The 12,608-nt window shown below is 41.8% G+C and overlaps 1 protein-coding gene across 13 annotated transcripts in view; it reads right to left on the bottom strand.

The window, feature by feature from the left end:
• The window catches only part of CELF4 (CUGBP Elav-like family member 4), a 717,922-nt gene that overhangs the window by 102,074 nt on the left and 603,240 nt on the right, over positions 1 to 12,608 (bottom strand). For 9 of the 13 annotated variants that reach the window (XR_004409737.2, XR_004409736.2, XM_033011138.2 and 6 more), the window contains exons 4-5: positions 4,881 to 5,009; positions 9 to 88 (exon numbers count right to left, since the gene is read on the bottom strand). Coding sequence is in view for 11 of the 13 variants with exons in the window: in XM_033011138.2 (XP_032867029.1) it covers positions 9 to 88; positions 4,881 to 5,009 (209 nt within the window). In the remaining 2 variants the exon portion in view is untranslated. The remainder of the gene's footprint in view (positions 1 to 8; positions 89 to 4,880; positions 5,010 to 12,608) is intronic. The other 4 variants (XM_033011140.2, XM_033011145.2, XM_033011143.2 and 1 more) reach the window with 1 other exon arrangement.

Raw genomic sequence — 12,608 nt, 5'->3', positions numbered from 1 at the left:
TTACTCACCGGCATTGTCTGGCTGCCATGCAAGGCATTGATGGCTGCTTGGGCCTCTGCATGTGAAGAGTATTTCACAAATGCACACCCTGGAAGGGGAAAAAGAAGAACATAAGAAAGGTTGTATGTATACCATGAAAGTCCACCTGTCTTCAGAACTGGCCAGTAAGGATGCTTGTGGAGAAAACATAACAAGCAAATGTGGTCCTGATTATTCCTTTTTAAAGTCCAGTCACCAGCAGCCTGAGGGCCTTTTGAGGCAAAACTGCATCCAGAATTGCCACACTGCTTGTAATGGACACTGATAGAAACAAACTTAACAAGTATACTTTGAATCCACTTATGTTTTGACCTCCACAGCTTCCCATGGCAGTGTTGCACAATTTTACAATTTATTGGGTGAAAATGAATTTTATTTTATTTGTATTGCACTTAATGCTGAATGCTCCTCCCTCTGGGGTTATGAGAAACAGTAAGGAAGTGTATAAAAATTATCAGAAAGCTATACATATTTCTTAGAAAGAACCACAAGCAAAATATACAGAAGACACTCAGGTTACTCCAAACACACAAGGTGCCTTATCATATCACTGGCTGATAGAGCTCCATGACAGACTGCTCAGAGCTTGTCTTGACTCCAAGCAGCTTTGGTCTAACAAAGCATGAGACAGCTTCTGATGAAGGGATGGGAGAGATCCACATGTGATGATTACCATCTTGTCATCACTAGAATTCAAATCTTAGACTTTCATAGCTGCAGACCCAGTGCCTGTATAGATGTTCTCCTTTGGACATTAGAGAAATGTAGTCAGGGCTTCTCTGGCTTGCATTGCCATGTGAGGAATATCACAGTGAACTCTTACATAAGGTTTTAGGGCAGAAAAGTGCATTTATTAATATGTGCTAGAGCACAGAAATGATCAACAATTCGAAGGGTCACATGCACCACTAGAGAGGGGGGATTGTATTGCTAGTGCTCTTAGCTACAAGAAAACTGACTCAGAGAGAGGAAGAATAATTTCAGTATGCTAAGGCAGTTTTTGGAACAAATTGGGAGAGATCTGAGAAGTTCTGGCTTCCATCCCCTTCTATTACTACAAAGACTTTTGAGTTTTTAATCAATTTGCAAAGCCCTAGATGTTTCCCTGAAGGGGTGCAGATCATGAAGCAGGGGATAGCAGTCTTGATAGTGGGATGGCTCTCCTTTATTCCCTTTGCAGCATCTTTAGAATGTTCACACACACCTATGGATCTATACAATGCAGGGTGAAAACTGAAGCATTAGAACACCCCACTTACAAACTAGAAAAATGAGACCCAGAGGTCCCCAAAATCATCACTGCAGGCTGATAGAAGTAAGATGAAAAAACACAGTGATGGCTCCCACTAAAAATAATGCATACATATGAAATTAGCTTATAGTTAGGAGCCCTTCACTTTGCATTACCCTCTCAGCACTATGCTTAGAATCTATTTCAGGAAAAGCACAATTGTTGCTAATAGTTGGATCTAATTTATAAGGAGCTGAGAGGAGACAATCATGAGAAAATGAGATAGATAAACTTCAGCTGGAAACAATAGGGATCAATTATGACATAATCGCAGCCCAACATTCCCAGGCTCCTGAGATACTGCGCCTTCCTCTTCATTAATCAGAGATAATCCAGAATTAGGGTGTTTAATTATTTGCAGAGATTCTTTTGTGTTTTCTGCATCTAAAAGAAGATGCTGATTAGCAAATATACAAAAGCTTTCCAGATCCAGTCACCCATTGTATTTAGAGTAGGATTTCTGCCTGCAGTGTTGCTGTCATGTTGAAAGCTTCACTCTCTTCAGGTGAAATTCACCCCTGTGCTGAGGAACTTGACGGATCAGTGGAGATGGATAAAGGTGGCAATGAAAGGATTAGCAGGCATTTATCTTGTTTAATGTCCAAGATGCTAATGGGATCCCTCCTACTGCTTCCTCTTACTGCTTCCAGTTAGTTTTGAGGTACATGAACAAGTGAAAACTCAGTTTTTACTGGTGTATGGTGGCAAAACAATATTAGAGATCCCAACATTTTAGCCCTTTTGGTTTTCTGTTCAATGGGATGGTTTCTGTACCCAACACCAAATATACTCATAATCTCCTTCTTTCCCATTGTCACCATAACTAACTCCAAGAATTCATGAAACCAGGGACGTGGGTCATGTTACTCTTCTCAGAACAATGATGTCCCTTCAACAGGAGCAGATCTGGAGCTTGAAGGGATTTTGACACATAGAGAGCTATATAACCTATACTGAACAGGCAGATCCATGTGCTTAAGTTTTTTTTCTTGCCTTCCAGATTGTAGATCTGGAAGGGCTGCTCTTACTGTCTTGTTAGGTTGGAGGAGACTACAGAGTCATGGCTTAAGGTTATAATTCAGAGGGTGTTAAGACTCTTCTTGTGTAACTTCTGGTAAAGTGGGAAATTTTTACTTTCTAAGTTACTGAAGCAGGTAACAGCTGAACGAAGGAAAAAAAAAAAAAAGGAAAAAAAGAGGCTGTCCAGAGCAACAGCGCAGACCCTGTGGGTCCTGCTGGCTTGTTGAACTGGCTCCACTTCAACTTCCTCACCTGAGGACTCCTACTGAAGACTCCCGCACTCCTGGCTGCACACAAGTGAGCTGTACCTCGAGGTGTGCAGGAATGATCCTTTCTCTCCCATCTCTACCAGGAGATACAGGCTCCACTTTCCTCTTGAGGCAGAGAAATGTCTCCGTCCTAGCTCTTCTGCCTCTTGATTACATGCTCCAAGCTTGGTGCCTACCCCAGAGTGATTCATGCAGGAGGTATTTCTGCTGCCCCCCGAAGGGCATGGCTCAGGACATCACCCATTGCTTCAGAAAAGATTCACACAGCTTTCTGGATGTGACTGGACTGTGGTGACATGAAAGTGGGAAGCTGGGACCTGTCTTCTGAGAGCATTGCTTGCATTGACCTATCTGGAGGCTCACCACAGGGATGGCTTCACATAATCATTTGGGTAGGATTGAAGTCCATGGGATCTGATTGCTATCTGGCACTTAAACAATCTGCTTAAATCTCAATTTAGGTAAAATGTAAGCATTATGGGTTTTATCCAAACGAAGTAGCTCACAAGACATGTGTGTCACATTGGTTTCTAGCAGATGGAAAACATTATAGACTGGGAATAACTTTGTGGGAGTTGTGGCTTGCCTGACTGTCTCCTAAAATAAGGGCACTAGTCTTAAGTTTTCTGTTGGATTGACCCCTCTGTGTGTGTGTGTGTGTATGTAACAGTATGTGTGTAAATTAGGAGCTTCACTTTCTCAGTAAATAGCACCAGCAAATGGAAGTTGGTGATATTAACTCTGTCAAAGGCTCAGTATTGATCCTGAATAGCTCAGTGAAACTCCAGCCTGAGACTGCAGCCTGCTAGCACTAATAATTAAACTGGTTAGAAATATGAAGCTGCCACTCAGATTCAGACTTATGAAATAGTTTAAGGAAAAAAATAAAATTATAAACCAAGTATGGTTACAAATCTGTGGGCTGGATATCCTTTGGAATCTGTCTCTTACTGATCTCAGATATTGTTGTCTTTATTATTACTCTGTTTAACTCCTTTGTCATTAAATTTTGTTCTGTACAATTCCAGGTGGATGTAGTTGGACTTTTTTTTTTTTTTTTTGCTTTTCCCCAATTTACTGATTTATTCAGTGAATAGAGTGTTTAACTGCCTACCCTTATGATGGTTGGAGCTCTTCTAGGCCAACATATCCTACTGCTTTCCAGTGAAGCAGCCCCTGTCTTTAGGTGTAATGAAACTAAAATAGTCATACAATTGAAGAAAGGTGCCCACAATTTCTTTTCAGCCATTTATACCAGGAAGGCTGAGCTTTGCTGACTTATATGAAACAGCTGCCCTATAATGCTGGTTTGAAGTCTTTTGGCTGCTAGTGATTTTATGGAATAACAGTATCTTTCTCTATTGTATTGCTGTGATTTGGATTTTTTGCCTCCCTGTTGCAAAAATATGATGGTTGATATTGTCACATGTCAAAATACTCAGTGAGATATGAACTGTGTCAGCAGGACTGGTCTCTTCTCTGGTGTTGCACATTCCAGCACAGTTTATGATATATTATATGCCGATCAAGATTTAATGGACACATTATACTGTCAAGAGAAGAGGGCTTCCTATTCAAATTGAACTTACTTTGTCTGGAGACTGATGGGGAATAAAATGACCCTTCTATTCAAGAGAGAAGCCTAATTCTTACACCTGGGCTATAGCAGCAGATCCTTTGTGCTATCCAGATAACAAGAGATGCCAAAAAGTTGCAGAAGGAGGCAAGGCACCTAGCTTTGTAATGAAACATTTTCATGTTTCAAACAGTAAATGTGTACTAAGTGTAATATTTAAATCAGTACCTGTACCCTTGCAACTGTGATCAGTGGACAGTGTGTATCTGTGCAAAGACCAAATAAAGAAGGGGAAGACTTGAAACTGAGTCAGGATGTGAAGCAGCAACCTCAGTCCTGTTTAAAGGAAGAATTGGCTGGCTCAGCTGGATAGGGAGAGCACAAATTGAGCAAATGTAAAGGCCCTGTGTTCAGAGGGGAGGGTCTGCCCTGCGAGAAAATAATAATACACATCAGTTTGCACGTGGTGAGGCATAGCTCACTGGGGGGCATGTACTTTTAAATGCAATCAGATTTTTCCTCTCATGTACAAGCTGACAGCAACCAGCAAATTAATGGCCTCCCTTGGCAAATGTGACCTACCCTAATGTAAGAGATGCTGTCCTGGTGACTACAGTGATGTTGTCACACCAGAAAATGGTATATGCACTGAGATCGGGTCTAGCTTGACAAGCCATCACCTTACCTTTGCTGTTGCCATCGGGTCCCCGAAGGATTGTGCACTCCTCAATGTTGCCGAACGCCTCGAATAGCCTGCGTACATCATCTTCCGACTGCTGCTTATTGAGCATGCCCACAAAGAGTTTTCTGTCTTCTGGAACAAAATAAAGAGATGCTTACCATATTTCAGGAGGGATGTGAAAGCCACAGTGGCTCAGTATCACATGCAAAACAAACAGTGATTTTATTGAGGTGGCATATTTCAGAAGCTGCTAGTCTTTTCAGGTGGCTGACTCAAAAAACCTTAATAGCATTTGACTTTCAGTGTGTATTTGGAAATAACTTGGCAATTTAAAAAGAACCTATACAAACAAACCCAAACTAAAAAAGTTTCGTTATATATAAAATCTTTAACTTCATCTCAAAATCTAGGTGCCAAAGTCTTCCAAATCAGCTTTTTCTGATCAATTTTTGCAGTTAGCTTACAGTAACTGAAACAACATTACACAGACTATGACCTAAAAGGTATATGGATAAAGATACCATATAGAAATAAAATCCAAATGATAAATAGCACAAATTAGTAGCCCTCACAATACTAAATAAGTTGCAGGAAAAAAATGTTTAACATTAGCTGTTTTAAATCAGGATATAATGGAAACCACAGCCTGTAAATGGAGATCTGTCATTAGTACCCACTCACAGACACACACCTTTAAGTTTGGATGAGTTTTTAAATATTTTTAAAGTTCATTTTAAATAAGCCCAAAGTTTTTGAAAATTATATTGTTTTTTGAAACATATAGTTAACTTACATGATTACTAATATCTGAGATAGATCAAGCAGGTGGTATTTCATGTCAAAGCAGGACATGGTCTGCTAGTAGATAACTGTATTTTAAATGAGGAAGGCTATTTATACTTGGACGTATACTAAGTAAGGGGATATTCATTCCAGAATGAAAAGCCTTCAGAAAATGTTGGTGAAAACAGAACAAACTAGTTGGTAGAAAGATCTTGGAGGGCACCAAGTGTTATCTCTAGATCAAGTTTATGTTCAGGGTCTAATACCACCACACCAAGAAAGAAATAAATTTACATAGTTTATATTGTGTATGTAAACAGACCATATACACAATTCATAAATGTCTTATTTATCATTCATTAAACACTATGTAAATGTGTGAACCAAGAGTTTTTTTCAGAGCCGTTTGCAGAGCAGATGTAACCAATTTGAATAAATATATGTAAATAAATAACTAGTTTTATTTTTTAAAATTATTTATTTTTAATGCACATGTTAACCTAAAGCTGAACAAAACATTGGTTTGCAACAAGCCTATTCTGGCTGACTAATTGGGCGATTTATGTCACTTCTGTTCACCAAGAAATCATTGGTGTAGGCAATCTGTTCTGCTTCGCCCAGTGTTTGATCAAAATTTCCCTCTCCAAGATGCACCTGCAAATTGGCAAATTACTTTATAGCCTTGAATGAGGATAATTTTTCATGCAGTGGATATCAAGTGAGGATATTAGGAGCTTTCAATCCTTCAGTTGAGTTATCCATGTGAATGAAAAGTGTACTGCCCACAGAAAACAAGGAGTTATGTTGCTTTCAGTTAGGCTGCTGAAATGGTAGGAAAAATAGGTTGAGGAGAGTACTTGTGCACTTTTAATAGGGTAGAAAAACAGGAATAGCCTTCTGATAGGCATGTTAAAGCAAGAAATATGCCTACTCTGTGTTGGAATTGATTAAGCAAGTGGAGTTTTTGAGGTTGTCATGGTTTAAATCTAGCCAGCAGACAAATGCTATGCAGCTGCTCTTTCGCCCTCCCCCACCCTGAGGGAATGGGGGAGAGAGTCTGTGGGGTAAGGGAAAGGAGTCTTTTAGGTTGAGATAAAAACAATTTAAGAATTGAAATAAAATAGAAGTAAAATAACAACAACAACAATAGTAATAATAATAGTAATAATAATAATAATAATAATAATAATAATAATAATAATAATAATAATAATAATAATAATAATAATAATAATAATACTACAAAATATAAATGGGGAATGCACAATGTGATTGCTCATCACCTGCTGACCGATGCTCAGACTGCTCCTGGCCAGCAATCCCAGAGAGAAGAAAGTTTGAAATCACCATCGCAAAAACAGGAGTGGAGCTTCCCAATCAATACTTATCTATACACTGAGCATGACGTTATGTGATATGGAAAATCCCATTGGTCAATTTAGGTTTGTTGTTTTGACTGTGCTCCCCCAAAGCTTCTTGTATACCTACGCACTAAGAGGCCATGAGAAGTTGAAAAGTCCTTGATTTCTTAGCAACAACTAAAAACATCAGTGTATTATCAACATTATTCTCATATTAAATCCCATGCTGAATCCAAAACACAGCGCTATTCTAGTTACTAAGAAAGGGGGAAAAAAACCCCCAAACGTTTAGCTCTATCCCAGCTGAAACCAGGACAGAGGTCTTTGCTGTCAACACAAATTTCAGGATTCAATGATGCACAAAACCCTAACTAACACTGTGTACATTGTCCCCACTTCAAGAGAAGGTGTTTTGGACATCTGAAAGGTTTGTTTCCTTGATGACCAAACTGACCTGCAAAATGATTCTCAGAGATGAGCTTTAAGCCTTATAAAAGCAGCTGTTGAAGTTGAGTGTGCACTCTGTGGGACATCTTTCAGCCTAGGGCTAGACAAAGCCTTGGAGAAAGAGTCCAGTCCAAATTCCAATGGTTTTCCACATACTGGAGAAAAAAACAGCCAGTGAATGAGACCATCTGTCCTGGAAGATGGTATATATTTTAGGAAGGTGTCCTGGTTGGGGCTGGAATAGAGTTCCTCTTGGTTTGGTAGGTGGAGGCGTGCTGCAGCCCCCTGAGCCCCCAGGGGCTCCCCAGGCCCCAGTGCCCTCACCTGTGTGCGGGGGCGGGGGGAGCACAGCTGGAGGGCTGGGCCCCGATTGGCCAATATCCCATGTCATGTGACACTGTGCTCACTATATAAAGGCAGGAGTGAGCCAGGAGGGGCTCTCACTTCCTGGAGTGTGGCTACGGTGCCTTTGTGTTCGGGATCACCGGCTGGGAGCAGGCGGGTGGTGAGCAGCTGTATTGTACATTGCCCATTGATACTCCTGTCAGCGTATCAACTGCTGTCACTGTTATTAAACTGTTTTTATCTCAACCAGCGAGTCTCCCTTTGCCCCTCCGATTCCCTCCCCATTCCCAAGTAGGGGGAGGGTGGGTGAGCAACTGCATGGCGTTTAGCTGCTGACTGGCTCAAACCATGACAGGAGGGGACAGAGCAGAGCAGTAGGAATGAACTGGGAATACCACTGGCAAAAGTCTTTGTTCAGAAATTTTGTGTCTAGAAAATACTTATAGCACAGAGGAGGTGTCTGTTATATTGTACATTATACACTTTCCCCTGTTTCAAATAAGCTGCATCAGCAAAAATACTCCTATAGCTGTGTAACTGTATTTTCACCAGGATTTTTGCTAATATAAATGTATCATTAAAAAAAAATCACATCCCTCCTCTGTCAGCAAAACTCTCTAGTGTGGAACTGTCCTGAAACTGTCTTGTCTGGTATAATTTATGCAAAACTAAAACCAAGTGTTTTAGGAAACACTTACTATTTTATTTTATTTTATTTTATTTTATTTTATTTTATTTTATTTTATTTTATTTTATTTTATTTTATTTTATTTTATTTTATTTTATTTTATTTTATTTTATTTTATTTTATTTTATTTTATTTATTATTTTTAATTTTATATCCCTTTTCTGCATCCCTGAAGGACACTAGGAGTGGTGATGCCTGTTCCCAGAGCTGGCTGGCAGAATATATGGTGCTTTGGTGAGCTGCCCACAAGGTGGCCATCAGACCACCTGGAACAGGATCTGCCAAGAGTGAAGACCACATTCCCCAGGGACTGCTGGTCCAGCCACTCCAGGGAACGTAGCATGAAGGGGCCCCTATGACCAACCAGGGTCCAGATCTGCCTGGCCATCACCTTCAGCCCTGTCTCCAAATCAGTACCCTGTCTCCCTTCTGAAAAACTGTGCCTTGGGTTGTCAGGGGAATAATTTGTCATATCTACTGTCTCAGAAATCTACACAAACACACACTCAGCTGATAAAAAATGAGTCAGTTTAACAAGCTTTCTTCTTTGAGAGGTCCTTCTAACAAAGTGGTGCATTTACCTTTGATATCCCAGCCTTGCCAGGGAGCTCAGCAGTCTGTTTCAACAACTCCCCTTGTATATCTTGGGTGGGAAGAAAGAGGGAAAGGTCTAGTAGCTGGGACCATTCAGCACGTTCCAGGTTTTGGCTGATGAGTTTATCTTCTAATGGGCTTGTATGAGCCTCTTACACCCTGAGTGACACTATACACTGCTCTTCCAGGTCCCAAACAAAAAACTGACATGCTATGCACCAGGTCAACTACTTCTTCTTTGTAAATATGTCTGAACAAGGCCATGAGGCTTCCAGAATAAAACGAAGAGAGGATATGCTGGTGTCAGTGGGATGTGTCTGAGCACATGCAGACAGCACAGGTGCTCCCCCACAAGATATTTCCAGTGTTCTTGAATGAGAATGGAGGGCAGTACCTTGTACCATTACTCAGGCCACTCTACATCCTACAGAAACCAGAAGTTTAGGCTGCACACAAACCTGCAGCAGTTGCCAGAACAAGCTGTCCCTGAGCTCTGCCTGTCTGTAGGGTGTAGAGTCAATCCCTACCACCCACAGTCCACCAATACCATCCTGCTGAGTCCCATGTTTCCACCCCTTTCAGTGAAACTATCCAAAATCTATGTGTCTTGGGACCTAGATCTGAATTTCAGAACACTGGACAGACTCAGTCCCCCATGACCTCCACTGCCAAGCTCAATGTTGTCATCTTCATTTCAGACCATGGGACTGAGGGGTAAAAAACCTTCATATCAGGCCCCCTTAAGACCAGGGCCCCAGGGCAAAGTGAACACACAGTTAAGGAGAACAGAAATGCCACTGTCCAGGGGCAGAAGAGAAGGACAAAAAGAGGCCAAGGATGAGCCCATGATCTGGGCTGGCCCCAGTATGAGCTGTGTGCTCCAGACTAAGATGACCCATGGCCACGCAAGAGGGAATGGTACCTTGCCGCACTGCCACACTGAGGTGGGATGCCATGAGGAACATCCTTTACCTCTTCCCTATGAAGGAAATCAAGAGAGTAAGCTTACTTATCATGTCTAAGGACAGGTGTGATGAAAACCTATGCAGCTTCCTCAAGGCCACACATGACCACACATTAAGGATTGATGCACATTTGAACATCTACCCTTTGCTTTAATCAGGAAATGCCTGTCCAAATTTCTATTACACACATTAAAGTGGCAGTTTTAGTTTCTATCTCATGCCCAAATATTACATGTTAGTGAAGAAACCTCGTTAACCTCACTGCAGAGGCAGCCCTTAACAGCAGCAGTCTGAGCAGTGACACTGTCCCGCAGCATGGGAGCTAAGTGGGGTGTCCATGTAAGCCTTTTCTCTATATATTTTTGTTTTCCTTCATTAGTGTTCACTACATTATCAGTCTTTCCCCATAACCAGAGTCCATCATGCCTGCTTGGGCCATGGAAATAACCATGGATGGCTATTTCTCTCCACTGTGGAGCCCAGGAGAGCTGAGGAGGCTGCTGCTGATGCACCATGAGGCCCTTACCATAAGTGACCTGAGGCACTTTAATATTGAAATTTTAATCCCACATCTACCCCATTTTGCCATAAACAAACCACAGCAACAACAGGGGCCAGTACCTCCTGTTCTTCCCAGGAACTCAGGTAGGGAGATAAAGGCCACAGCAATAACAAACTGGAGTTCCCAGAGATGTTCCCTTGGTGACATTTCCAATATCCCTATGAAACCAGGTTTCCTTCTTCCTGATCACTGCCAGCAACAGAGTCTTGTGCCTGTCAGGAGAATCTGGCTACAAGGCACAGTGGTGAAGAAATGTAACTTGTCACAATAATATACAACATCTATAAATTTCCTCTGCTGTGTTTATACGAAGCCTCAGAACCTTCCCCAGTGCAAATAAGGGTTAAATTATTTCCTGTTCTATTTGTATTTAAATGTTATGTTTCTATGATAAGCATAAGGCAGAGGTGTCAGACGGGCCCGGGCGAAGGAGATGGCACACGTGAAAGGTGAAATAATAGAGCATTGCAAACTAAGTGCTGAGAGGGAGATAGGAAGGGGGGACTTGGAGTGAGGGGGAGAAGAGGGAGGACGGGCACTAATTAAAGATACAGAAGGGACAATGAGATGCAGGATGTTTGACCCTCTGTGGAGCAAGAGTACAAGAACAAGAATCACAGCAATTGTGCAGGGATTGGGGGAAAATTAGGGTCACTCACAGAGAGACATGACACAGGTCTGTGTTTATTCAGATAGCTCTCACTAATATATGTGTGCGCGTGGGGCTACATTTAGATAAGAGTATATAAATACACTCGTGTTCTTGTATTCCTCATGCAAAACAAAGAGGTTGAATCCTTGTATCAGGAAAGCGTAAGCCAGCTTTACCATCTAGAACGTTTCATACAAGGACTTGGAAATAAAGACGGACAGATCTACCGCCTTTGTGGCACAGACTAATCAGGAGGGTGAACCAGAAGATCACTACAGTCCCTTCGAGCCACAAAACCCCTTATTCTAAAACCTATGAGCCTCCCTATTGCATCCTGAGTTCATTGCCATATCATCACACATGGATAGTGTGTGTGCTGCTTTGTGCAAGAACAAAACTGTCATTTGCATATTTCTATATGGGAACAAGCATCTTCTGTATGCACATGATATTCACCAGAGCAGCCCTCTGATGTTATTCGATGCCTTTGGCTTTCTAAGCATCAGGACTGGGTTGCCCTATGGCTTCTTTTCAGAAAGCAGATACTAATTAATTCCATTACTTATGTAGCTAGTAATTATTTGTCCCTGCTTCTATTCTCCTCCTTCCCAAACATTGCTCGCACATACAGTGAAGTACCATCTGCAGTGCCTTGGTCCAGGCACCAGGAAGGTCTTTAAGCTTCTCTCCTTGGAATCAAGACAGAACAAATGAGCAGCTTAGAGAAGTTTTCTGTGCAGGTGTAGGTAAGAAGAAAATGCTGGTTCATAGGACCAAGTGGCACATCTAGCAGCGAGGATGCAAGAGACAGAGTGGATCTTCCCTGCCCACTCTTTTAGCTGGTACTTAGCAGAGAGGGGAGAGGAGACAATGCTGAGGGTGACAGACATAGAATCACACAGAAACTTAGATTGCTTTGGGTTGGAAGGGACCTTTATAGGTCATCTAGTCCAACTCCTTCAGCAATAAGCAGGGACATCTTCCACTAGTCCAGGTTGCTCAAAGCCCCATCCAACTTGGCCTTGAACCCTTCCAGGGATGGGGCATCCATGGCTTCTCTGGGCACCCTGTGCCAGTGTCTCACCACCCTCACAAGAAAGAATTTCTTCTTTATATCTAATCTAAATCTACCTACTTTCAGCTATTACCATGCATCCTATCAATACACCCCCTCCCACTCAGGAGTCCCTCCCCATCTTTCCTGTAGCCCCTTTAAGTACTGGAAGGTGGCTATAAGGTCTCCTCCTAGCATTCTCTTCTCCAGGCTGAACAAACTCAAGTTTCTTAGTCTGTCCTCATACAGAAGGTTCTCCAGATCATCTTTGTGGCCTCGT

This window comes from Tyto alba, unplaced genomic scaffold (assembly GCF_018691265.1).
Source record: "Tyto alba isolate M040663 unplaced genomic scaffold, T.alba_DEE_v4.0 Super-Scaffold_42, whole genome shotgun sequence".
Classification (NCBI taxonomy): domain Eukaryota; kingdom Metazoa; phylum Chordata; class Aves; order Strigiformes; family Tytonidae; genus Tyto; species Tyto alba.
Note: the sequence above shows the minus strand (reverse complement) of the source record. Positions and strands in the feature narration are given on the sequence as shown.